This window comes from Lytechinus pictus, chromosome 9 (assembly GCF_037042905.1).
Source record: "Lytechinus pictus isolate F3 Inbred chromosome 9, Lp3.0, whole genome shotgun sequence".
NCBI classification, from domain to species: Eukaryota; Metazoa; Echinodermata; class Echinoidea; order Temnopleuroida; family Toxopneustidae; genus Lytechinus; species Lytechinus pictus.
The window spans coordinates 11052702-11080238 of record NC_087253.1 but is presented as its reverse complement, the minus strand read 5'-3'; the positions used below and the strand labels follow the sequence as shown (position 1 = coordinate 11080238).

The window sequence follows — 27537 nt, the reverse complement described above, 5'->3', positions numbered from 1 at the left end:
TTCCGATTTAGGAACAAAGCACATTTTTCTAATTTTCTGAAAATGTTAATGAAAAGTATATTATTATACAAAATGATGATTGGACCAAATGGTTGTTAGAAACAATATAATTATAGAATAAAAAATGGAACAGACCATTGATTTAGGAAATTATTTGACTTGTGCAGATTCAACTTTGTAAAGTTTGAGTCTCTATCTTTCTTTGAGATCTGCAAACTACGATAAATACATCCGAGTTACCCTGAAATTTCTCTCATTACAGTAATTACATAAATAAGTCAAAACAAACAGTGTAAATATGATAGACATTGATGACATTTATTTATATCATACAAATATACAGATTTCAATCACACATTCAAGTTTTGGTCAATTTGAAAATCCTCAAATTCATCTGTAAAAAAAAATACCACTAGCAAATAAACTATCTTGTTGGTGATGGAAATGCCTTACTAGTATTTTGAATAAATATATTTCATGAAATTCTGAATTCATCATAATTATTTGTTGTCTTCGCTGAAAATTCAAACCAATTTCTTGAAATCAACAGATGTTTTTGTTTTTGAACTATCAGTATCAGTGTATAAAAAATTGGTTCATTAGAAATTAGTCTACATGTACTAGCATATGGTCTGTCTATTTAGGCTCGTGCCTGATTTCAAGCATTGATAATTACCCACTTCAAGCTATTAAGGGCTATATACTAGTCTATTGTACAGCAAACATGTTTTGGTTTCTTTTCATGCTCATGAGCAAAACTGACTGGCATCCTTAATGTACAAGTAGTTAATTATGTTTATTGCCTAAAAAGAGATTTACCAATACACACTAATCTGAAAATTGGAAATCAACAGAGGCTACTAATGAGTGTATCCTATTTGTAATTTCTTTATATCCTATTTAGTATTTTCAAGCCTAAACTCCTATATTTCTTTAAACAATTGAAACATACCAACAATCATCATTCTTACAAGTTTCAAAAATCCTATTTCTAGAAGAAAATATCCTATTTAATTCCTTTTGACTAGCCCCTGAGAACACCATCAATTATTCAAGAAAATATTGATCACAATATAAATGCAAATTTTATTAGAGCACACAAACCTAAGCACAGTGCTCAAGTAATTTTAGTTAATTTTATTTATTGGAGCCAAAGGGGCGAGCAGTCCCAACCCTATCTCCCTATGGGAGCTATGTGAATATGTGGCTAATTTGAAAAAGATATAGTGATTGCAATTTTTATCAATTATAAAAGGTGTAAACTTATATATTATTGTTTGATTTTGTTCAAACTTTGACCTACATGTATCTACAGGTCTTTATATCCTTTTATTTTCTTGGAAACTGATTGTCCATGGGGTTTGTGTTCTCCTTTACATATGATAAAACGGGATCAATCTATATAACCAGGGGGGTTTATCATAAAGATTTACGTTTGACTCAAGAGTCGTGCTTAAATACTGACATACACACAAAATGTAACGTATATTCTCATTGATTGATACGCAGTAGTGCACGTCCTTTTGGCATGATCTGACCAATGCAGTCATGTCTTTTATAATACAAGCAACTCTAAGTCATACTTAAATCTTTGTGAAACATCCCCCTGGTTTAAGATCATCAAATTAAAGATAATGCCATAAAAGTAAGAATCACTTTTACAACTTAAGATGAGAAAATACAACACTTCCGGCCACCATATAGTACCCTATACATGTACAAGTATATTGCTAATTAATACATGAGGAAATGGAAGAAAGAAGATGTTACAGAAACAAGTTACTAATGTACTTAAATACATTATCACACATGTCGGTAATAATTGGCACATCAAAATGCTTAAGACACTCCACACACAAATAGCAAGTTATTTCTGTCATTATCAACTATGAGCAAAAATCTATGAACATTGCTTTTTCATGAAAATTGTTATTTTTTAAGTACTTCTGTCCAATTGATAATGATGCAATAATTCATTTTTAAGGCAAAGATAACACATTAAGGCAGGAAATCATATATGGAGAGAGAATAATGTTAGAAGTTAGGTCATAATGATGATAATATTCCGACTTTACACAGCACTTATCATTATGGATTGATGTCTGTATGCAATATACAGGTACATTATTACCCAATCATTGGATTCTGGCATTCCCACATATAATGTATGCACTTTATCAGTCCCTCGGGAGTATTCCAGCAATGGGCAGTTGATGCTCTTCTTGCTAAGCCTATGACATCCACGTCCTACCCGGTACCAAAAATAACAAATGGGTGGAGAGTGGCCAAGAGTGGATCGACGCATTACCGAAGAATGCCATGCCACGATGTGATTTGAACATACTGTACGACCCTCTGAAGTTGAGTCAGAACCGCTACCATCAATAAATAAACAATACTGATGCAAAAAAAAAAGTTTTAAGGCAAGATGACTTCCCCAACTGACATCATTCTATCTCCATATATACAGGTATTCAATGAAAGACATTCAAGGTGTGTGATACTCTATTTACCTACTCTGGACGGAACTAGACTAGAAAAGGCAAGAATACATTTTCTTTTCTTGAATACATTTCTTGAATACACAATGTAACTCGCACAAAGTACATGTATTTCATCAGTATTCAATCCCTATCAGAAAGGCAATAAATTATTAACAAACTTTCCTGGTTGGTGTTTCATAAAGCTGTTCGTATGTTAAGAGCGACTTTAAGAAAGACTGGTGATCATTTCTTGTGGTAAATAGTATATACCAAAATGTTCATTGGCGATGGTTTAGCGCGTAAGAAAGGATCACCAGTCGTTCTTAAAGTCACTCTTAACTTACGAAGAGCTTCATGAAATGGCCCCCAGGGCTACTCTGCTGAAATTGGCTACATGGTATTACAGTCTACATTGGACTGTGGAGAACTCCAGGGCTCCTTAACACAAAGATTAGTGATCAATCGCTAAATGAACTGACCAATCAATATCAATGTTACACACGGAGTTGGTTTAAAATTCTGACCAGGAACCAATCAGTGCGGTTCTTTCATATTTGCGATTCATCACAAACCTTTGTTTTACGGAGCCTTGGAGCTCTCTATAGTTTCCCAGGATGCTCGGGGGCATTTTGGGGGTAAATTAGCTCCAAGCCCCTGCGTGATTTTTTTGTCCCTGCTATCGGACAAAATGATTTGAAATGATTATTTTAGCTGAACAAGGGTAGTATATTCTTCACATCAACTTTTCTAAAAAAATAACATGCATCTCAGTTCTCAATGTATTCAATTACAGTTCTGATTTAACTAATCTTTGCTTGCATTATTGAATAAGAAAAATGCATGTCAGGGCCCCACTGCGTAATAGTAACTAATGTCGGAAATTTTCTTTCAGAGGGAAATATGATCACCCAGTAGTCAAGAAAATCAATGTTTAAATGGCTATTCTGTAATAATAGGGAAAATATGATAAAAGTCAAATTTTATTTATCTTTACTTGATACATTCCATCGCTGCTTTCATGAAATGTCCTAAGAAAAACCAAAATCAATGATTTTTTTTTTTAATAGGCTGCCTATGTTTAAGATCTCACAAAATATTCAGTCTTTTAAAGTCTCACTCACTTCAATGATATTGTGCTACTATGGTTTACAAAATTACATTCAATCACGTAGTTACTCTTGGTTAGCCCTCAAAAATAATCTTAACACAAAAGAAGCTTAACTTGTTTGTGACTGGAAGGGTTAATAAAAACAAATGCAGTGATATGATCAGGATAAGAATCACAATTCTTCAAAATCTGTTTTTGTTGGTCCATTATATAGTTCATATGTGATGGCACTCTAATTTACACATTAAAGGTCAAGTCCACCCCAGAAAAATGTTGATTTGAATCACTAAAGAAAAATCTAACAAGCATAATGCTGAAAATTTCATCAAAATCGGATGTAGTATAAGAAAGTTGTGACATTTTAAAGTTTTGCTTATTTTTCTCAAAACAGTTACTGTACAATGTATATGCACAACTCAGTGATATGCAAATGAGAGTCGATGATGTCCATCACTCACTATTTCCTTTGTTTTTGTTGTTTGAATTATACATTATTTATTTTTTAGAATTGACAATAATGTAAAACATGACTCAACCACATAATGTTAAACAATGTTAATTCCACATGTTCAAGGAGGAATAAAAATCTACTTCACATGGCAAGGGAGAGAAAATCAGAATATTTCATATAGTAGAATACAAAAGAAATAGTGAGTGGTTGACGTCATCAGTCCCTTCATTTGCATACCGACTGAGATGTGCATATAACTTTTTTGTGAAATGAAGCGAAACTTTAACAGGCCATAACTTTCTTATTTTACATCCAATTTTGAGGAAATTTTCAGTGTTTTGCTTGTTGGATTTTCTCTTTTTATTAAAATAAACTTTTTGTTGGGGTGGACTTGTCCTTTAAGGGTATGACTAATTTACAGTATGAAGAAACATAGTGGTATTCTGAGAGATTAATTAATGAAAGATGTCCATAAATTCCATTTGGAATCATGAAAATAAACAAATTTTCTTTACTACCTACAAATTTCTAAGGTTTTCTACATGTATCTACAAAAGTCACTTTCCATAGGAATGATAAAATGTTATGATAAAATCTTACGTCTTTCACTCAAAAAAAATCATTTATCACATCTCCGCTTTTTAATACACTGCAAATAACTACATAAGCAATGTCTTTATGGTCAATACTACATGTAGCATTAGCTCTGCTACCACAAAGAAAGTGATTCCCATGATTGCTCTGCTAGTAGGGAGGTTTTCATGAAACAATTCTTCAGTGATCTTCACTGGCAAATGTTAAAAGCTACAATAAACACTTCATCTCATTGGCTGAGAGTAAATTGGTCAAAGGAAATCCACGACTTAATGCATTGTGAAACACTGCCCACGTCAAAGAAGGAAATTGTTTTCTCTACTTTTTAAAACAGTCTAAACTATAAGTGATTGTCAGAACAAAGCTAGTGAGTTTTTTTTCACAAAAATATTCCTATTTTTAATTGGAATCAATGGCACACAGTAGCCTCCAAGGCTGAATGTATTCCACTAATCAACCACACACATCATGCAAATATCTATCTACAAGTAAAATAAAATCAATTTGGTCACACTTGGTGACACAGCATTCGTGACTGATGCACCAAAACCAAGACTCCAATTAACCTTCAAACACAATATCAACCCCCCCCCCTTGTTAATTCATTACGAAAAATGGATTTTAGCACAGATTTTGGAAATGAGCCATTTTAATTTAGCATATGCCATTATTTCATCATTAAACTAAACGCAAGGCCCACATCACTACCATCTTGCTGTGCATTACCTGTGGGCATCCCGCACTAGTAAGGTACCAATCTAGTTTAATATGGTAGTGATTTTTTACCTGATTGCTAAAAAAGCATGAATGCTTGTAAGCAAGCAACCGGAGGACCGACGGCTGAAGGTCCTCTCTCCGAGGGACCTGGTAATGAGGATTTAAATGCCTTAGGAAAGGGCACTAGCGCACCGATTGAGAATCAAACCTGGGTCACCGGAATACGAAACCCCCAATCTACCGACTTAGCAATCGCGCCTCCCCTACAACTCATGAACCACAGTGCGGCCGCAGGTAGTCCAAATCTTGTCTGCATTAGGACAAGCAACACTGTTATGATAGACCCAGCCCATCTGCATGTGGACTAAAAGACGACATACTGTACAAGATTCAGTGGTCCTGCTCTGAAGTGCTACTGTCCCAACTTGTTCTTGGTCCAAGCCTTGCTATTCACAATCGAACCTGCACTAGGACGATGAGCTCCACTAAACATCACTCTAACTTAGTTCATCATATCGCTCTATCCCATTAGTCTAGAAGATCCATACTTGAAAGAAGATAACAGTATTTCTGATGGAAAGTGATGTATCCTTCCATGTAGTCCTAATCTTGCTATTCACTCTCAAGATGGCGCTAGGTTGAGAGGTCACCCTATCATCAAAGGCCAGCAAATCTAGTGCAGATCTCATCCTTGTATAGGAGATACTATACTTGCATAGGAGATTACAGTATCTCTGCTGGGGAGTGATTTATCCTTCTAAGTAGTCATAGTCTTGCTATTCACTCTCAAGACAGTGCTAGGTTGAGGGGCTACTCTGTCACCAAAGACCAGCAAATTTAGTCTTGGAGATCCCACCCTTGTATAGGAGATTCTATGCTTGTCTAGAAGATAACAGTATCTTTGCTGGGAAGTGATTTATCATTCTATAAAGCAGTCCTAGTCTTGTTATCCACGCTCAAGACGGTACAAGGTTGAGGGGGGCTACCCTGTTATCAAGACCAGCAAATCTAGTCTAGGCGGAGATCCCATAGTTGTATAGAATATAACAGTTTTTCTGCTGGGAAGTGCTCTTCCAGTAAGTAGTCCTGGTCTTGCTATGCACTTTCAAGTCAGTGCTAGAATAGATAAGCCCATCTAACTCTCTAGATAAGTCACAATCAAATTCTATTATAGAAGGCATCGGCAATCTTGATGCACCAAGCTACATGTACATGTACGTGCGTGTCAGTGGTAGAAGCCTTGCTATAATAAACTTTTCTAGGACTGTAGGACTGGGTGTTTTACAATCAGCTCAAACTAATCCATCTGTATAGTAGATCACAAACTAGTCCTAGAATATCTACATCGATCACATACTAGTATACGGATTATTCTTAGTCCTGTTAGGCAGGGCCTGTCGCTGGAGTGCCGCCTTTGCCGTGACGGGTCTTGATATCATTCCCATGAGCCTTTGCGGGGGCGTGTTCACAGAAGAGCGGATGATTGGCTGATGAGGGTCGATGGACTTCGGAGCATTCTTGTCAACATGTTTGGCCTCTCTGTTTAATAAAAACATGAAAACAATAATTTATTATGATCATCAAGAGTGTATACTGGAGTTTAAAACCATTGATTCACATAGCTTTTGAGTTTGTTATAAAAATCTTCATGAAGTTTCAAGTGGTCAATGTGTTTTGCATCTTTATGTCCACAAAAGGGTAAATTCATCCCGAGGATAAGGTGGCTTTGATAAAAGTTAGGGAAGAATATTGGTGAACTACTCTTTACGAAAATCCATCAAAGAATGAGAGAGTCTAAAGTTTTGCCTTTGTGACGTCACATGCAAGCAACTACAAAAACTTAAAATAGGGACACAACCATAAAGAAATCTTGCACAAAAGAAGAGACACTGGGTAAGTTTGGGTGAAGATTTTTTTTCCCCCAAAACAGGGGCTGTCCCTATCAAATACATGGGATAAGAATGCAAAACTGAAACCCGAATTGACTGTATACATACAGCATTGTCCCATATATTGTCTCATATTGCCAAATTTTCACAACAAGTGGAATGCCTCTGGCCGTCTCACCTGCATCACGCGATTCAATATAGCAGCAGTGCTGATTTTGAAAACTACTATAACTCGCACAAGATGTTCAGTGATACTTGGTTACTCTTATTTCCACGTTTTATGAACTAGACCAATACACTTATAGAGATATGATGGCAATTCAACAAATACCCCCAACGTGGCCAAAGTTCTTTGACCTTACATGACCTTTGACCTTGATCATGTGACCTGAAACTCGCACAGGATGTTCAGTGATACTTGATTACTATTATGTCCAAGTTTTATGAACTAGACCAACACACTTTCAAATTTATGGCTGTAATTCAACAAATACCCCAATTTGGCCAAAGTTCATTGACCCTAAATGACCTTTGACCTTGGTCATGTGATGTGAAACTCATGCAGGATGTTCAGTGATACTTGATTAACCTTATGTATAAGTTTCATGAACTAGGTCCATATATTTTCTAAGTTATGATGACATTTCAAAAACTTAACCTTAGGTTAAGATTTTGATGTTGATTCCCCCAACATGGTCTAAGTTCATTGACCCTAAATGACCTTTGACCTTGGTCATGTGACATGAAACTCAGGCAGGATGTTCAGTAATACTTGATTAACCTTATGGCCAAGTTTCATGAACTAGGTCCATATACTTTCTAAGTTATGCTGTCATTTCAAAAACTTAACCTCAGGTTAAGATTTGGTGTTGACGCCGCCGCCGCCGCCGCCGTCGGAAAAGCGGCGCCTATAGTCTCACTCTGCTATGCAGGTGAGACAAAAACAGGGACAAAGGGTAATAATGGTTGAAAATGTTTGTTTTCTTTCCCCAAAATAGGGGCTTTCCCTATTAAGTAAGGGACAGTTGGTAAGTATGCAAAACTGAAATCTAACTTGGGCCCCATAACACAAAGGTTAGCGATTAATCGCTAATTTGAAAGAGCAATTCTGATTGGTTCCTGGTCAGTCTACTGAGCAAACTGTGCATGCAATGATGATCTTGATAGGCCATTTCGTTTAGCGATTAATCGCTAACCTACATTATGTGCTACAGGGCCATGGTCTGTATACGTACGGTATAGTCCTCATCCCGACGGCTGGACCAGAGTAAGGCCTATCCTCTATCCGCCCCAAGACCGGGGAGGACGGGAAGGATCCAAGGAAAGTTCCTGGACTGATGTGACCCGAGTCATCCAGAGAAGAGGACCGAGATTCCTGAGACAGTCTTGGAGCGTCAGAAGAATCAAACTCGTCGATGGAACGCTGACGGAAGCGACGTACTCTGTAGTCGCCAACTGAGAGAGGGGAAGAGTAGAAGACAGGAGACACTTGCAATAAACTTGAAAAAGATATCTAATGATGACAAAGTCAATTCCACAAGTCCTGAAAATCATATTGAACATTTCCTGTTCTTGCTCAGAATTATATTAATACCATCATGCTTATATAGCGCATATCACTGCCAAATGGTTCCCTATGTGCTCAATTGGATATTATTCCCCAAGCTTTAGCCCCGCAGCTTTTTACAGCGCGGTGGCATTTCAAGGAATAAATTCCTGCCAGGTACCCATTTACCTCACCCGGGTTGAGTGCAGCACAATGTGGATAAATTTCTTGCCGAAGGAAATTACGCCATGGCTGGGATTTTAACACACGACCCTCTGTTTCAAAAGTCAGAAGACTAATCTACTGGACCACAACACTCCACAAAAAGAAGAAGGAATTTTCCATGAAATAATCAATATTTTTGTATATCTAATCCCTAGTTTGCTACAAACTTGAAACACCAACAAATTTGATACATGGCGACTTTATAACGTCATTTCATTGACATTGATATACTCTATCTTGCCAAGTTGACTTATGAATAGTTATATGTTGACATCTTGAGCACATTATTTCACCAAGTCCAGTAATGGAAAGTTCAATGTAATCATGGTGCGATATGAGTTAAATATCAATAACTCGCCATGACGACATAAAATTTTCACAAGTCGACTTAGCAAGATAACATACCTTCCTATCTCTTCAAATGGCACTTTAAGAAATGATAATATGCAATATGTATATAGTGCTTAATATGTTTTTCTAAGTGCTGTATTTCAATACCAAGGCCTTAGCATGGCTACGCTGACCAGGCGCTTGAACATTCAAGAAATTTCTTCCTTCCCAGCACCCAGTTACTACTCCTGGGTGGAGACTGGAAAATGTAGATAAATGCCTTGCCGAAGGACGTGAGTACTGTGATGGGATTTGAACCCTGGACCTTTTGCTTCACAGTCCAGAGACTTATCCACTCAGCCACACATCTTTCATAGGTGACAGCTACAAAACAGTCCAAGAGAAAATACTTACTAGAAGTCTTGGGTCTGACTGGAGCTCTGATGGGCGACCTTGGACCTTTGGGTGGGGTCGGCATCCTCTCTTCGGTCGGCGACTCTGTGGGCGTCGGTGGAATGTACACACCGACATCCTCCTCCTCGTCTAAATCATCGTCGTCTTGGTTGCCATGACTACTTGATGTTCCTGGAATGTTGTTGTTGGTCTCTTCCTCATCGCTGTGCGTGATCTTCATGACCTGAGGCTCGAGGTCTTGAAGACGTAACTTTACTTTCCTACAAGGGACAGAGATAGAGAGGATTGTTTAAAATAATGATAGTGTTCAGTATGGCGCAAATCACATATTTAACTTCTCTGTGCGCTTCCAGTATTCTCATTGGTTATTATTTCCCTGGCTTTAGCCAGGCAAGACTTGTACAGCGCACAGGCTGTTTGAGGAATTAATCCTTACTTGAGGGTGTTTCGCAAAGATTTAAGTGTAACGTAGTGTTACACTTAAATTTCAGTTGTGTATAACGCGTCACCGTAGTGATCAAGTCATACCCATCCAATGCGTACTACCACATATCTATTGATCATTATGTGTTAAATAACATTGGTGATCAATCGGGCCTTTAAAGGACAAGTCCACCCCAACAAAAAGTTGATTGAAGAAAAAGAGAAAAATCCAGCAAGCATAACACTGACAATTTCATCAAGATCGGATGTAAAATAAGAAAGTTATGACGTTTTTAAGCTTCGCTTAATTTCACAAAACAATTATATGCACAACCTGGTTGGTATGCAAATGAGGGAACTGATCACATCACTCACTCACTATTTCTTTTGTACGTTATTATATGAAATATGAAATATTCTAATTTTCTCCTCATTTTCCTATGAAACAAATTTTTATTCCTCCCTGAACAGGTGAGGTGGTATTACCATTGTTATAACATTGTATGGTTCAGTTAAGTTGGTCCTTAATGTCAAATTGGTAAAAAATTATTCAAACAATTAAAAAAAGAGAAATAGTGAATGATGTACACATCTACTCTCTCATTTGCATGTCACTGAGTTGTGAATAGAACTGCTTTTTGACAAATAAGCGAAACTTCAAATTGTCATTAATTACTTTCTCATTTTACATCCGATTTTGATGATATATTTAGCATTATGCTTGTTTGATTTTTCTCTCTTGATTCAAATCAACATTCTTCTGAGGTGGACTTGACCTTTAAGTCAGATTTCATTCTTTGTGAAACACCCCTCCCCCCTCCCGTACCCATTTACCTCACCCGAGTTGGGTGAAGCACAATTTGGATCAATTTCTTGCTGAAGGGTATTACGCAAAGATGGTAACCATTTGAAATAAGTCAAAATTGATCATTCAAAATAGTACCTCTACTGGTCATAATCAACAATAATCTCCAAACAATCAAACAAATCTATTTAACATGTGCAAGACATACATGTAGTCCATACAGCATACTTTCAATCACACATAGAGTTTTAACTCTCAGGGACAAATAAAAATATAAATAAATGAATTGTACTTTTCATGAGCTGCTTTCCATGTTCTAAGCTCATCAAAGATGTCTTCCTTTGATCGGCCGTCATCGTCGTCATCATCATCTAATGCATCAAATGTATGCTCTGGTTTGTGTTGTAATAACATAAACATTGTAGTGGTCTGTTGTGCCAATGGGTTCTGAATAAAAAGAAAACATAAGATTTGAAATAAAATTCAATCATCATTATCATCATCTGATGCATTATGTTTATGCGGTGTTTTATGAGTTAATACTTATTTAACGGGGAAGGGGGGGGGGGTCAAATGATCCCCCGCGACAAATTTTGTTACTACACTACCGTGCAAATTTTTTTGACTGCGCTGCTGACTGACTTTTTACTTTCAAGTCTTGCGCATCTTTTGAGACCAAATTTGCGACGCACGGGTACGCGGATCCGAAATTACTCAAAATTTTGTAAGTGCATGTCAGACCCAAAATTGCTCAAAAACATATTTCCATGTACAAAGCCATTGCATATTGTGCTTTTCAACAAAAAATCATAAATGTATGATTATTTTCACTTGTGTTGGTTCAAATGGATTTATTTTATGCTATTTATAATCGCAAAAGGCTCGCCGACAAAGTTCATTGGAAAAATAAATAAAAAACAAGGGTCGAACAAATAAAGAAATACATAATATAAAAAAAACAATAAAATAAATAAGAAATTAAGCATATTTTGGCAATTTCTTTGTAGATATTTGTTAGAAATGTAAACATTGGATTATGGACCAGTCATGTGTGCAGTGGCCTTTAGACCCAAGAGGACTCACCTTCACATTTTTCCTCCTGTTTCTCAAGGCTTTAACCGGGTTACCACAAAGAACTCCTCCGCTGCCATGCGTCAGATCGCTTGTATCATCTCCATCCGCAACAATGTCTGAACCTGCATGGAATGAGAATAAAGACTTTCATGCACAATTTACCATTGGTTACGACTCTCGTCTTTCAATCAGAGGGACGTGGATTCGAATCCCAGCCATGGCGTGTTTTCCTTCAGCAAGAAATTTAAACATATTGTGCTGCACTCAACCCAGGTGAGGTGAATGTGTACCCGGTAGGGTGTATTCCTTGAATGCTTTATCTGGCAGCTCAACTCTAGCTATGTTAGTAATATAATATGATGTATGAAGCGCAGTAGAGTATAGGCATATAGTGACTGTGCTATGTAAATGGATTATATTATTATTATCATTATTATATGGGGAGTGACTGATACACAATTGATTCATTAATTGTATGTAAGAAGTACGTCAAGTTCTAGTTATATGTGGAGTAGAATACATCTGCAATTCCGTCAGGTCATACGTAGGGGATGCATACTTCTGCCAAGAAATCAAATATATTACTTTCCAAAATGATTAACTTCTATTCACACTGAAATTCTCTTTGGTCAATCCCTGTTAAAATGACCGATGTATCTCGACAGACCACTGTAAAATTCTGAAAAGCTGTAACAATAACTTTAAAATTTTTAACTGTAAATTAATACTATAAGAATTATCAATCACTTAAAGCAGCCAATCTTGTAAAAATTCCTAAAACTTTAATGTGAATTGTATAATTTAAACAAAATTCCAGTAAAATATGTTGAAAGACATTAAACCATATTTTTTCAGTCAGATGAAATCCAATAGGTTTCAAAGATACCATAGACCATCTCACCTCCAGTATCGGGTCTTTCAGCAGAAGTTGTTGGTCGTCCACCCGCTGAGGTCATGGGTCGATGACCCATACTTGACCCAGGTCGTCGTCCAGAGCCTGACCCGGGTCGTCTACCCGCTGCCGACCCTGGCCGTGCTGCCGTCTTGGGTCGTGACCCTAAAAACAAACAATCATAAATATATTAAATAATAATATTAATTCAAAATCAATTCAACAGTAATCGTCCATCAGTGGGAAATTGAATTGTTTAGACTTGCTTACATACATGTAGCACTCATCTCGTATTTCATCAGAAATATTAATAACAATGATGCAGCATCATTACGCTAGCTGTCACAGAGCACCTCTTACACAATAATGTGCTCATTCTTCTTCAGCATAACATCTAATAGTTGGTCGGCAACATTTGTAAAATTTTATATGAGTTGCATGGGATCAGGGACATTGTATGGGAGCAAAACATGGTGTTTGAGAGAAAACCCGGTACGCGGTAGGATGTGAATGTCAATGTGATTAGCTTGGCACGTGTGCACCGAAAAACGGTTGCCTGGCCAGGATACTCCCCAGGGAGTGGAGATGGTGCACTTTATGTGTGGAACAGTGATGGATCCTAAGACCAGGGTAATGATAATTGCAATGTAAAGCGCTTAGAAACCAATGTATGAAGCGCTATACAGGTGTATTTTTTGTGATTATTATTATTATTGTTATTAAAACGAGATGGGGAGTGTGAGGACTGAGAGGGCAATGGTGACAGCGATGGGTGAAGCTGATGGAAAGGAAGAAGATTGAGATCTTGATGCAGATATTGGATTTGGAATGATCATGTGCCCTGAAAATTAAGCAAGATGTTCAGTAATACTTGATTACCCTTATGTCCAAATTTCATGAACTAGGTCCATATACTTTCTAAGTTATGATGATATTTCAATAGCTTAACCTTGGTTAAGATTTCAATGTTGATGATGCCATCGCGGCCATCGGAAAAGCAGCGTCTACGTCTCGCTTTGCTATGCAGGTGAGACAAAACTCATTTCGCAACTCACCCCCACCACCATCCGAACCTAAGCTATCAACTGATCCTAGCCCGTCTTTGATGGAACCATTCACTAACAACCAATCGGTGCTTAAATTCAGAGCCTTGGGTTGGAGGTTCGACGTTGACATCGACGTTGAAGCTGTGTCTAGGACCTCATCATCTAGGACTTTGAGCTGAGGGACGGCTTTCCAGACGGAGAGACGATAGTTAAACGGCCCGCTCTCATTCTGGTGTATCACAGAGAAAAGAAAAGAAATAAAACAAGTCACTGTTTTTTTTTAAGTGATCTTTCCTTCCAGAAGGAGGGAATTTCTTGAATGCCCGAGTATCCCATCAGGATAGCCAAGCCAATGCCAAGGTAATAGTATGCAGCGCTTAGAAACATTTGTATTAAGCGCTATATAAATGTTGCAAATTATAATAATTTCAAGCTAAATTATGATTGCAATATTTATCATGTAGGGCACACTTTGGGTGAATGTGGTGCTTTTATTATTTGAATGCCAATCCTTAAACTGTTTTCAACATTAATCATCCTTACAGCTTAACACCAGCTGTTAGACTAACACCAGATTCTAACACTGGTCCTAGGCTAACACCAACACCAGATTTGAACAGCCTTAATTAGCAACGCCAGATTTTCGACACCAGTTTTAACACCAACTCCAGATATCAAATCCGTCCAAACACCAATACTTTATTATATTTCCACATTGAACCTATCACTAAGACCCATTTAAACACCAAACTTGAGATACCTTATGGTAATGATACTGACCTTGTTATAATCTTTGTTTGGTGCTAAACACACTGGATTGCCCTCCAATGAGAGTGCTTGGAGTTTACTACAGAGTCCAAGAAATTCAACCTGGGCTATATCATCTACATTATTCCTGTTTGAAATGAAAATATAGACAACTTTTCAGATGAAACATTCAAACAATGTACATGTAATGCTCCTTGTGACACAGCAAACTGGTGCTTTGTGCAAATTAGTAACAACATTCAGTGGAAGTTCTTATATACATTGTAATAATCACTAGGAAAATTTACAAGGAATTTCAAAGTTTCAAATGGAACATGATGCCATAATGTGTGTTTATTAAAGAAATTCAACATAATGGCCAAAGTGCACAGATAACATAAAACAATGACCCATTTCCTGTTTCTACAGAGAAGATATTCAATAATACATTGCAACACACTCTAATTTATTTGAAATCAAAGTGCCTTTTGATTGAGGAAAACTTGCTATATGTTTTATGTTTATTAATTAATTAGAAGGCAAAATGAGAAGCAAAGCTCACAGAGTGCATGTAACTGAAGTAGCAAACTCACCCTTCCAGGTCTAATAGCTGAAGGTTTTCTAGCATACTGCACGGACTGATGTCTGATACATCATTATAGGCAAGATATAACTCCTGTTAAAAACACAGGACATAGAGAAACATCATTAGAGCATACCTGCCAACCTTTGATAATAAAAAATCAGTATCAAAACTACGAAGGCGCCGAGCGGGTGTCTGGCCCGCTCCAACGGTAGGGACTCTTTGCATTTTCAGCATGTAAAAGTAGCATTTCCCTACAATTTTTAAAGCAAATTTACCCTCATTACCACACCAGAGGATGACCTACATGTAGAGTAGACTTTAATTTATCAATTAACAATTTTAAAAGGGTCTTTAAAATATCACTTTTGTGACAAAAACCAACCCAGTTTCATTCAGGTGTGATTTGTTTTCATTTAAATCTGTAAGGAATGACTTTTTTTGTTCACCAGAGCTCTCAACATTTTTAATTTGAGCATATTTTTGTGAGGCCCTCTATTGGTGGAAAGTGAGATTGATGCAGATACAGATTCTCTTTTTAATTACAAAAAAAATTATTTAAAGAATTCAATTGAATTTTGGGCCAGGGCATATTTTTTATGATGAATTTAGATTTAAGTTAGCCCTACTTTATTAAAAACTGACGTGCCAAAAAATCAAACATCTATTTATCTAGCCTACAATACATCATCATAATGCAATCATGCATCAAGGACAAGGGGAAATAAGCCAAACATTGACAATCTTATTCATGTTATTTTACCACACAGGGGTTACTGACAAGGTTATATCATGGAGGTATTAACCCGAGAATAGCTCTATGGTTATATCATAACCTACAATGGATAAGTGTTTGTTGGTATAAGAAAGCAGATTTTCAACCATGACAAAAACGGAGCCGAAACTAACGGCTGCATTCGCCCAGCCCGCACCCACCACAGCACGTTGCGGTGCGCCGGCGAGGCTGAGGCGCAGCAACTCGGCGGGCGCCGGGAGTTTAGGCAAGCGAAGCAAGTAGATTTGGTGTTCGACTCCGAAGGCTCAATTGAGATCAAAAGTTGAAAATCTCCTTTCTTCCTAAAAAATTTGACAAATATTCGAAAAAATAAAGTACAGATCAATGTTAAAATTGCGTAGGGATAGATCTAGTAAAAGTTAGAGTAACTGCGTCGGTGTGCAGCCGTTAAATCAGCGCAGCCCGACTCGGCAATATACCACTGAAATCGAATCACCAACACACTCTAGACATGTACACTACACATTCTCTAACTCTCCCACACTACAAAATCATCCGGCGACATGGGCAATACCTCAAATAAAAAGTGATTTTTTCTTACCTAAATCACCATATTTCGCATAAAAAATATCACCATCGGTGATTCTTAACATCGTAGTTAGGAAACAAGGGGTCTAAAAAAGTGAAATTTTCACGGTTTTTCCGATATTCGTGGATTGTAAAAACATGTCCTCACTAAAAACTGGCACTTTCGCTAGCAGATGTCAGACGCCATTTTTTTCCGGAAGTCAACGCTAACATCGGCTCTTAGTGCCGCCGTTGCGTGTACGCTCGTTATTTTCACATGCATTTACAATGGAACTGCACACTTAACAGTGTTTGTGTGCCGTTTACTGTGTATTTGCGTAGCCGTGCGCTCCTGTAGTTTATGCGTTAGTCGCATCTTACAGCCGTGCATGCGTTAGTCGCATCATACAGCCGTTTCAATAATTTCAGCACTAAATTGATTAACCCAAAAATCGGAATTTTGGTTTTAAAATTCGGAATTCGGAATGGAGGTCGAAAAATCGGTATAATTCCGCCAAAATCGGAATGGTTGGCAGGTATGTTAGAGGCAATATGTAAATCCTGTTAAACATTCGCAGGATATGAAATAAGTATATCTACTACCACAAGTTATTAGAGTTCATATTATAGGAATATTGCCCAAGAGAGTTTTAGTCACACTTAGCTCCTGGTGAAACACCCCGAATTGTAATTTCGGTAATAATTTACACTTGCTTTATGATATACATCTAGAACCTCTTTAGCACATTTCTCGCAGTGCTCTACTATAAATAAAGCCGAGCTACTGTTATGCACTCAAGTGTTTCAAGGAAAATATTCCTGCCAGGTACCCATTTACCATGCCTGGGTTGCGTGCAGCACAATGTGGATCAACTTATTGCCGAAGGAAATTACGCCATCGCTGGGATTCGAACCCACAACCTTCTGTTTCAAAGTCTGGAGACTAATCCACTAGGCAACCCACTACAGCTCTTGGTAACAGGACATATGCTCCTGCAAAAATTACTCATTCACTAAATTTTCTGAAGATCAGGTTGAGGTTGGGGTCATGATAGGGTTTATGGTTGAGAATCATGTCAGGGTTAAAGTTAAAGTTTGAAGTTTGGGTTTATATTTGACTTAATGCGCAAATTTTCGCTGGGAGCAAATGTCACGGAACCGTAATTTCAATATGCATGGATAGCAGTATATTTTAGAGTCAATGTCAACAAGTTGATGCACAGCAAACTCACCTTCAGTGAGGACATAGAGCTAAGACCATCTAAATCACACAGGCAGCATCTAGACATCCACAGTACAGAGAGATTATCCAGAGCAGTACCCAAATCTCTCACCGATGCTATCAGACTGTCATTGAGTTTTAGTTGCTTCAGATTAGGTAACATTGCCCCTGCAAAAAAAATTGTTAAATTCAATTCAAACGTTCTTTATGGGCGTTCAAATGCGCAGATAAAATATGTGTCATGTACAAAGCATTTAACAAAAAGGCACATTTTACAATACAACTAAGAGAATAAAAAACAGAAAACAAAAACAATAACACAATGAAATATACATGTACAATTGTGCTCAAAAAGTTAGTGAACCCCATGGCAAAATGCACTCCTTCATGCTGAGTGTTGAATGTAGACAGCAACAATACAACATCCGGCGAGCCCAGAGAAAAAAAATTGATTAATTGTAATATTTTATCACCTGATTTCGCAATTAAATACTGTCTAAGACATGGCAGAACTTTAACACTTTAAGTATGTTCGTTTTCTGGTGGGATACACTAACTTTGAGCACCAACGAACATCAGGTAAGTATGATCACATTGAGCACAAATAGGAGACAATTTCCTCGCATTCTCCATATGATACCCACTCGGCCTTTGTAGAACTAGTTCTCCCTCATCCATCCCTTTAAAGGAAACGAAAACCCAAGAAGAGAAGCAATCTTATTGGAAAGAGTAAAATGAGAGGAACTCTGAAATATGTAAAATAAGGGGGAAAATCTGAAAATTTGTGTACAAAACAAATGGAGAGTTGTCCACAAAATCAGCCATTTTGGAGCAAATTTGCCAATTTGAGGATCCCCATAGAAAGTACAACAAGACTGTTTAAACGTCCATAACTTGCTTATTTCATAACCGATTTTGATGAAACTTTTTTTTAATTGTTTCTCTCATTTTACTCTTTCCACTAAGATTGCTTCTTTTCTTAGGTTTCGGTTTCCTTTAATTGCTTTTGAGTTTATGTGAATGTTTCCCTATACAAGGTTGTGAATACACAGTCATGAATACCTCGAAGTAAAATGAATATATCTTCTTACCAAAGTTACCAAGACTTGTTTCCGAGGTGTCCACCCTCATCTCCAGAAATTTCACATCTTCAAGATCTTCTATTCCGGTCAAAGCCCGCTGCAGTGGAAGGAGGGTGTGATAAAAAAAACACAGATTTAACTTTTGACAGAATCATTTATTTAACAAAATTCACGAAGGAATGTCATACCGTTGGTCAGTGAAAGCTTAATATTTTGACTTCTGTATAAATTGTAAATCAAACACAAAATCTTAACAAAATTCACTAATTATTTCACTCAAAGCATTCTTTAAATTCAAGTAAATCTGATTCAAAGAGAAAAACAACAACTGCAAAAATAATATTCTCACAAATAAAACTTCATATTGCAATCATGGTTCTAATCACAAATCAATTAAGTCAACCATCACATATTGTAAATTCAATTTAGTTCAAATTTATTCCGCCAAAGCATTGAAAAACACTGACTTGATGTACATATACGTAGAATACAAATTGGTACAATATAAAATGTTGCTTGTCAGGTAGCAGACAGAAAGGAAAATGACCTTTATAAACAGCCAATATTACAACATATCATTAAAAAAATCAACAGATAGCTGATAATACAACAAAAAACATAAATTAGAATAAGTCAAAAAGGGGCCTAAGCTTTCGATCCTAGCAGAATCTTCGTCGGAGGCAAAGATTTTTTGCCTCCGACAAAGATTCTGCTAGGATCGAAAGCTTAGGCCCCTTTTTTACTTTCTAATTTACTCCATTGGCTCTGTTATTAGATAAGCAGTTTTCAGCAGCTTCTTTTTGCCAAATTAGAATTAGATAAGATAAATTACAAAAAAGAAAAAAGATCTCATAACAGGTGATGATATTCAACTATATAATTCTTACTTAAAGTTCAATTTTCAAAGAAGTGAAATGAATGAAAATTACATGGAAACTATCAAAATTATACAAACAATTGTTAAAATATCCATGGAAAGCAATTGCAGACAGAAATGAACTAACCAGTTTTGTTGGTGATATGTAGTCCTCTAGGAATGTATCTTGAGGTTCCTCTATAACAATGGGTTCAGGATTAACCTGAACCCCTCCATAATCTCTGATCCGCACCCCCGCCTTGGCCATGGTACAGGCCTGATCCTACTTCACTTGCTATCACTGAAATCAAAACAAGAATAACAATGTGATGCGATTGCACTGATATGCAAATGGAAAATCGGATAATACATTGTGGTTTGTTTTATTTTTATTTCTGCATTCACAATAATACATTATCAAAAGTATTTACATTGTTTGCAATACACAAAATAATCCATAATGTATGAATACATAAAAAAAATGGTATGAGCATATACTTCACTATTTAATAATTCAACAAAAAACATTAACTAATGAATGCAGGAGACCGCCATCGTGAGCGGTTAACAGAGCTGCCAACATTGGGATGATAGAATCCAGAAGATTTCGCGGAGGTATGATTTTGTGAGGGAGCGCGCGGCGAAATGTCCCACGGACGGGAGTTTTGGGTAGCAAAACTCATTAAGAAACAACATTTGATAGTATCCGACAGCTGTCTTAAGTAAACCATCAAAACTTTTGGCACATAGTCTAGATTAAATCTAAATGCACATTATATTATCATGAATTGTCATTGACTAAAAAATAAGTTCAAGCTTCAGGCAATACAGTAGAACATATTAAAATGATTCATAAAAGAATGCATTCAACATGAAAATACCTTTATTGTCCAGAGGGGGAAAGGGCTGCAGTAGTGGAAGATGAGATTGCCTGGCCCTGTAAAGAGGGCCGAGGGATTCCTGTGAAAATTGCCTTTTTGTAGCAAGCACGCACGCACAGCCAGCCAGCGCCAGGCTAGCTCACTCACGAAAGAGAAAATGTTCGAATCCGATCTACCCAAGTAAAAGTAGGCAAAAAAATCTCCACTTTGCTTCTGTTCTTCAGGATTGTCAATAAAATTATTCCTAAAAGTCAGGGCATAATCGTGATATAGTCCCCAAATCCAAAAGTGGGGATTATTAGAATCACACCTACCAGAACGCATGAAAATCACTTCCTTTCTCCAGAACACAGTCTCCAACTCTCGCACAACTCTGTGGCAAAATGATAACACACACAAATGAAACACATTATTGTACATAAACACTAGGGTTCTCTCCCTATTATATACTCGTGATACAGTCCCCACTCAACGGGAAATCAAGCTTGATTTTCACGGCGGTGGGGACAGTTTCAACAGTATAGTATACTCGTGATCCAGTCCCCACGCTATGGGATACACGGTTCACTTTGCACGCAGTGGGGACAGTTTCAACAGTATAGTATACCGGTACTCGTGATCCAGTCCCCACGCTATGGGATACACAGTTCGTTTGGCACGCAGTGGGGATAGCTCCAACAGTATATTATACTCGTGATACCGTCCCCTCACAACATAAAATCGTGCTCGTTCAACAAGGGGATGGGGACACTGTCCCGATGCAATGTGACAAGGAAAAAAACACCTTTGGGTATGGTTGCGGAAGCTGGGGGGGGGGGAGTTTCCCAATGCAATGTGACAAGGAAAAAGCACCTTTGGATATTACAGGGGCCGCGAAGGGGGGGGGACTTTAGCCCCCACCTTTTTCCAAAACATAAACGTAAAAATGTGACCATAGGATTATGATTTTTTTTTGCATGGTCAGCCCCCCCCCCCCATTTTGAAAACCGTTCCGCGGTCCCTGTATTATTGCCATCATCATCATCATTATTGGTAATATTATATTATCATTATTATCATTATTATTGTTGTTATTATTATCAAAATAATGATATCATTAGTATAGATATTCTTTATCATTGAAAATATGCCCCTTCCATCCATTCCGTTTCTTGTATTTCACGTAATTCCTTCAAATAAAATCGCTGTAGACTCATAACGTTTGGTATTATTGTCATAATTATTATCATCATTATTATTGTTCTTTTTTTCTTACTGTCATTTAGTTTTACTTATTATTATGATAATTTCGCTTTACTATTATTATTCTTTTATTATTTCCTATAACAATGATTATTCTTATTTTTTATTATTATTACCATTGTTATTATTATTATTATTAACCTTATTATCATAATCATAATTATCACTATTATAAATATTGTTATTCTTTATTATAAAATTACCTCATCATTATCATTATTGTTGCACCTTTTCATTTCCGTCACATATTTGTATTGATTCCTTTATTGTTTTGTGGTTGACTATTTTCGTGTCATTCTTAATTCATTCATTCTTGCACCCACCCCCACTCCGAGTTTGCTGTTGGAGCCCTTGTGCTTTCCCCCCGCATTGTTGTAATTTCTTCCTTTCCAGACCCACTTTTACAAATCATTTCTTAAAGAGGAAAAAGTAACAAAGATCCCCAATTTCTTATTATTGTTAAGGACGTTCCACAGTTAAAGTGAAATCCATGTCATTTTCTATGAGGCGCCGAATGTACCAATATTATATAGAACAATTATTTGTTATATAATCATTATTTATTAAATAATAACTATTATTTATATATAATTTACATTTTATTTGTAAATAACTACTATTATATAAAATATCATTTCTAATTATTTATATATAATTCCAAGTAATACTTCATTATTTGTAAATAATGATAGTTCGACATTCCATTATTTATAAATAATGATTATTTGTTTTTCATTATTTATAAATAATGATTATTTGTTTTTCATTATTTATAAATAATGATTATTTGTTTTTCATTATTTACAAATAATGATTATTTGTTTTTCATTATTTATAAATAATGATTATTTGTTTTTCATTATTTATAAATAATGATTATTTGTTTTTCATTATTTACAAATAATGATTATTTGTTTTTCATTATTTATAAATAATGATTATTTGTTTTTCATTATTTATAAATAATGATAATTGGTTTTTCATTATTTATAAATAATGATTATTTGTTTTTCATTATTTACAAATAATGATTATTTGTTTTTCATTATTTATAAATAATGATTATTTGTTTTTCATTATTTATAAATAATTTGTTGAGTTTTCCATTATTTATAAATAATGATTATTTGTTAAATAATGAAAACGTCTACTTCATTATTTATAAATAATTTTTTCGAGTGCACCATTATTCTCATTATTTATAAATAATCATTATTTAATGTTCGAGTTTTCCATTATTTATAAATAAAGATTATTTGTTAAATAATGAAATATCTACTTCATTATTTATAAATAATAATTTTGTTTCAATATCCCATTAATCATTATTTATAAACAATTTTTACAGTTTGCCATTATATACAAATAATCATTATTTATATACAAATAACCATTATTTATTAAATAATGCCATTATTTATTAAATAATGGAAAACTCGCTATAACATGCAAATGTGGGACCGCCCATGATATGAATATTCATGATGCGATTTCCTTTTTCGTGATTTTTCTTCACAAATTTTTGTCCATTTCCTCTTCATAATGACATTTCTTGAAGCAATTTTCTAGGGATATGGTCTGATTGTAATATTCTTCATTTTCTATATAACTTCGTCTTCGTAGAAATATCAAAAAGTGTAATTTTATACGATTTTTCCTACAGTTCACAATCCCCATAGGCGCGCGTGTACGGTAGGGACAACCGGTGAATCGACGGAGTGCTCTTCATCGAAATACTACGTTGGTTGGTCCCCGGAAGTGGCGGGCGGAATTTAGCCCGAATCCTCGATGGAAGTCGATCAAGTGCATATGAGCTGAGAGAGTGAAATATCAGTGTACTTGTACAGGCCCTTCTACTTTTTATAAATATTTCTTGTTGCTTTTTTTGTTAAGTTAATTTTTCCTGGTGTAGAGATAAGTTTCAGTTCTAATAATGCACTTCAAATACATTTTGTTTCATGAAAGGACTTGTCGGACGTTTTATCCGACAAGTCCCATTTTATCCGACAGTTACCATAGGAACAGTGCCTCTCTGCCAATCAAAATCATGGAAAGATGTCAGATCTGACAACTTGTCGGATGAAAATATTGATGAAACGCTCCCCAGGCAGTGCCGCACCGGGGCGCGTCGGGGGGCATGTGCATGGAGTGCCGCTGAAGTGTTTCCCTCACGCACATTGCAGAACCAGAAAAAAAAATTGCTTGTTAGACTAATTCACCAGTCGTTCGGTAAAATTATCTTCATTTACATTGGAAATCAATGTACGATTATACAAAAACTGGTAAAAGTAACTGGGTAAAATGAAAATGTGATAAGGAGTTTCCACGTGGGTGTAAAGGGAGTTGAACATGCTAGACTCGTAAAACAGTCGTTTTTATGAATTTTACAATTTAACAGCTAAAAATCACAATTATCCGGGAGATTTTGGCATGGGGTCGGGAGAACGGGAGATTGGATCGAAATCCAGTATTCTCCCGCAGGATCCGGGAGACTTGGAAGCTCTGGGTTAAGCTTGAAATTGATGGCGGCCTCATAAAAAAAGTAATAATAATGCAATCGTATCATATTTTGTGTGCTGGGCTTTAGGGAGATTAAACTTTTTCATATTTCATTCATTCCATATAAAGCCTGACAACAGGAAAAAATCAAAGTCCGCAATAACAATAGATGTATTATACCAGCAAACTGAATCATATGACAAGGCTCCACACTAACATTTTTTCTTGGTAGCCCGATCGTTCTGTCATTAATTTCATATTTTGGTGGCCCTAAAACAATAGAAAACATTACAATTTATCAAAACTTTGGGAGCCCAACCGGGCCACCAAGTGTGGAATTTAAGTGGCCCTACTCTCATCTTTGGTTGCCCTGGGCCACTGCTAATATCAAGCCCTGTATATGAAATACCTTGTTAATATCTGGGTTTTGGTGATCAATGCATGTTACTATCTATCCGATTACTTCTGCTCATCACATGAAGCTGCGACCTCTCAAAGCCTTGATAACAATGCTACATAATAATCCTCATTGTAGATGTAGTAGGCCTACTGTGTGATGGCACTAGAACTCCGCTGAGAAGTATACATGTACATGTATCTGAATCTGCAATGACAAAAAAGGACAAGTCAATTTCAAAATCATACATCTCCATCTAGAAACAGATTAAACTCAACAAGATCACCATCTTCATATCAATACATGCAAGCATCAAATTTGTGTAGGGCAAGACTATTTTACTACAGGGCACACTTTTGTAACAGCGCAAATGGGAGAAATAAAAGGCAAAAAAAAAAGATTTCCAAAGCCAATTACAGGTAGGGAAACAAAGAGGCCAACTATAGTATAGGCATTGTCTCAATGGCTTTTATTGTTAACACATTCCATTGTGAGAGTCTTTGGTATACCATCTGTTTACAAACAAAGCTGGTAGTACATGTACTGCCAGTTTCGTTCAAGGCATGTTGGTTTTTTCTATTTCTTAAAATAATTTAACAATGATTTACACAGTAATGATAGCACTACTGTGTAAATCACGTAGGGTTGTCTCTGACTCTGGAGTCTGGTATGGTGAATATATTAATGGATGGGATTTCCAGTGCCTCTCGTTTGCAGATTTAAATGCATTTACACTAGTAGCAGAAACTGCTTCTTCAGGCAAAGCATTCCAGTTATCAATGCTTCTAGCTGTAAAAGCATATTGACGTGTCTGTAATCTACATCTGTATTTCCTGAATTTCATACTATGACCTCTAACAAGTTAGTCCTTTTATCATCAAGATGGAACAGGCTAGGCCTACTCGGATCTAATTTGTGCACGTGCAACCAGCGGCGCAGCACGACACCCCCCCCCCCCTCCCCTCGCCCAAGTTACAATGGTTCAGAAACTCGTTTTTGGAAAAGACTTGAAGAATCTGTCTTTCTGGCTCTTTTTTTTTTTTTTTTTACTTTTGACTTGTCAATGAATTTGTCAATAAAAAAAAATAATTAAAGGAGAATGAAACTCTTGGAGCAAGTTAGCTTTTGTGAAAGCAGAAAAATAAAAAAATAAGATCAACAAAAGTTTGAGTAAAATAGGACTAGCAATAAAAGAGTTATGAGCATTTGAATGTCGAGATCACTAATGCTATGGAGATCCTCCCATTGGCAATGCGACCAAGATCTGTGATGTCACACACGTACAACTCTCCCATTTGGACACTGAAAATATACCCCAAAACATTTCTTTTTGCTCATTCTAATCATATGACAAACGATTCATCAATGATATAATGTTGTGAAACCTCTGTACTTGTCATCTCATAAAGAGAACACCTCACCTTGTGATAGACTCTATAAAAGTGAGAATATAAGTGAAATAAGTACTAAAGTAATGAGGGAGTTGTACGTGTGTGATATCACAGATCTTGGTGGCATTGCCGATGGGAGGATCTACATGGCACTAGTGATCTCAATATTCAAATGCTCATAACTTTCTTATTATTCATTCAATCTTCCTCAAACTTTCAACAATGTGTTCCTTTGATTTTTCTCTTTGATATGGATTCAGCTGGTTTCAAGGGTTTCATTCTCCTTTAAACTTGAACATTGAAGTTGAACAATATTTAAAATCTCATTTATCATGACTCAGCTCAAATTTCTGACACACATTTTCATCTACACACAAATAATTCCACAATAATATTCTCGCAAATGTCATAACACAGATAATAATTGATCTTTAATTCATTAGCATCATGTTGCTATGAAACGAAGTGCGACTAACGCGACTGCGTGACCGGGAGCGAGGTACCGGCACCGCCAGAGTGCTCGGGTAAGAGACGGTCGGCGATGGCTTCATAACTGCCGTTAATAACTGCGAGCTAGTGCGACAGAAACGCGAGTTGTAGCGGAATATGCCAACATATTTCATTATTCATGTAAATAATAAACAAATATTGGGTATCAGTGTAACCAAATATGATTTCCGCATCGTAATGAATGACTAGAAATTTAGAATCGTGCAAGGTATCCTCAAAATTACAAGATATCTTACCTGCTTTCGGGGCAAAAATTCTACCTCTCTCGGCTAGCGCTATTCTGATTGTTTCGGTTAAACAGTTTAATTGTCGCCCTCTACGATGGTACTGTGCTAAATGCCAAATACTAGTATTGCATTTTGTCTATTTGTATACTATCATCATCGTCATCATCATCATCATCTATGGGAGGGTAGGTAGTCCTGTAGATCTCCCGGTCATAAACAATTGATGCATAATTAAAAGTCTAACAAGTACAATGCGGGCGTGGATGTCAGACGATTTCAAAATGTATGCTTGACCAAAAAGAATCTAATCCGTGTTTAAATGAGTTGATGCTGGAGAACATGTGTAAAATTTAAAATAGATCTCAAGCATATTTGTAAGGACAATTCAAAATGTTCAAGAGCCAATTAAGGCTCTTGAACATTTGAAACTGGATAGTTATTGTTTTTATCGAAATTGTATTTTATGGGTTATTTACTTTCAAACTATACCACTGTCATTGACACAAAGGCTTCAAATAGTATTCTTTCCCTTGAAACCTACGGGATTGAAAGAAAAGTTATTTCTAATAAAGCAAAATTAAAACTCTGATCCAGCTGTTC

The 27537-nt window shown here is 36.4% G+C and overlaps 1 protein-coding gene across 2 annotated transcripts; it reads right to left on the bottom strand.

The window, feature by feature from the left end:
* Positions 1 to 297: 297 nt before the first annotated feature.
* On the bottom strand, positions 298 to 27024 carry LOC129267765 (leucine-rich repeat-containing protein 56-like). 2 transcript variants are annotated; one of them, XM_064104666.1, is made up of 15 exons: positions 26947 to 27024; positions 24822 to 25016; positions 20986 to 21044; positions 19939 to 20091; positions 18944 to 19031; positions 17863 to 18020; positions 15338 to 15420; positions 14778 to 14892; positions 14007 to 14226; positions 12961 to 13116; positions 12069 to 12181; positions 11278 to 11432; positions 9758 to 10017; positions 8478 to 8697; positions 298 to 6892 (listed from the first exon to the last, which is right to left on the bottom strand). In XM_064104666.1, the coding sequence occupies exons 4-15, from the start codon at positions 20056 to 20058 to the stop codon at positions 6703 to 6705; spliced, it is 1878 nt and encodes a 625-aa protein (XP_063960736.1). In that variant the 5' UTR covers positions 20059 to 20091; positions 20986 to 21044; positions 24822 to 25016; positions 26947 to 27024; the 3' UTR covers positions 298 to 6702. The 2 variants fall into 2 exon arrangements, with proteins under 2 accessions (XP_063960736.1, XP_063960737.1); XM_064104667.1 differs by lacking the exon at positions 20986 to 21044.
* Positions 27025 to 27537: the final 513 nt, after the last annotated feature.

What these genes read in the sequence shown, in the direction of transcription:
- LOC129267765 (XM_064104666.1), bottom strand. Translation starts at nt 20,058, where the DNA reads ATGGCCAAGGCGGGGGTGCGGATCAGAGATTATGGAGGGGTTCAGGTT. An exon ending in CAAACAAAGATTATAACAAG is followed by an intron (nt 14,227 to 14,777) that starts GTCAGTATCATT and finishes GTGATACACCAG; the next exon opens with AATGAGAGCGGGCCGTTTAA. An exon ending in TGGAAAGCAGCTCATGAAAA is followed by an intron (nt 10,018 to 11,277) that starts GTACAATTCATT and finishes TGTCCCTTGTAG; the next exon opens with GAAAGTAAAGTTACGTCTTC.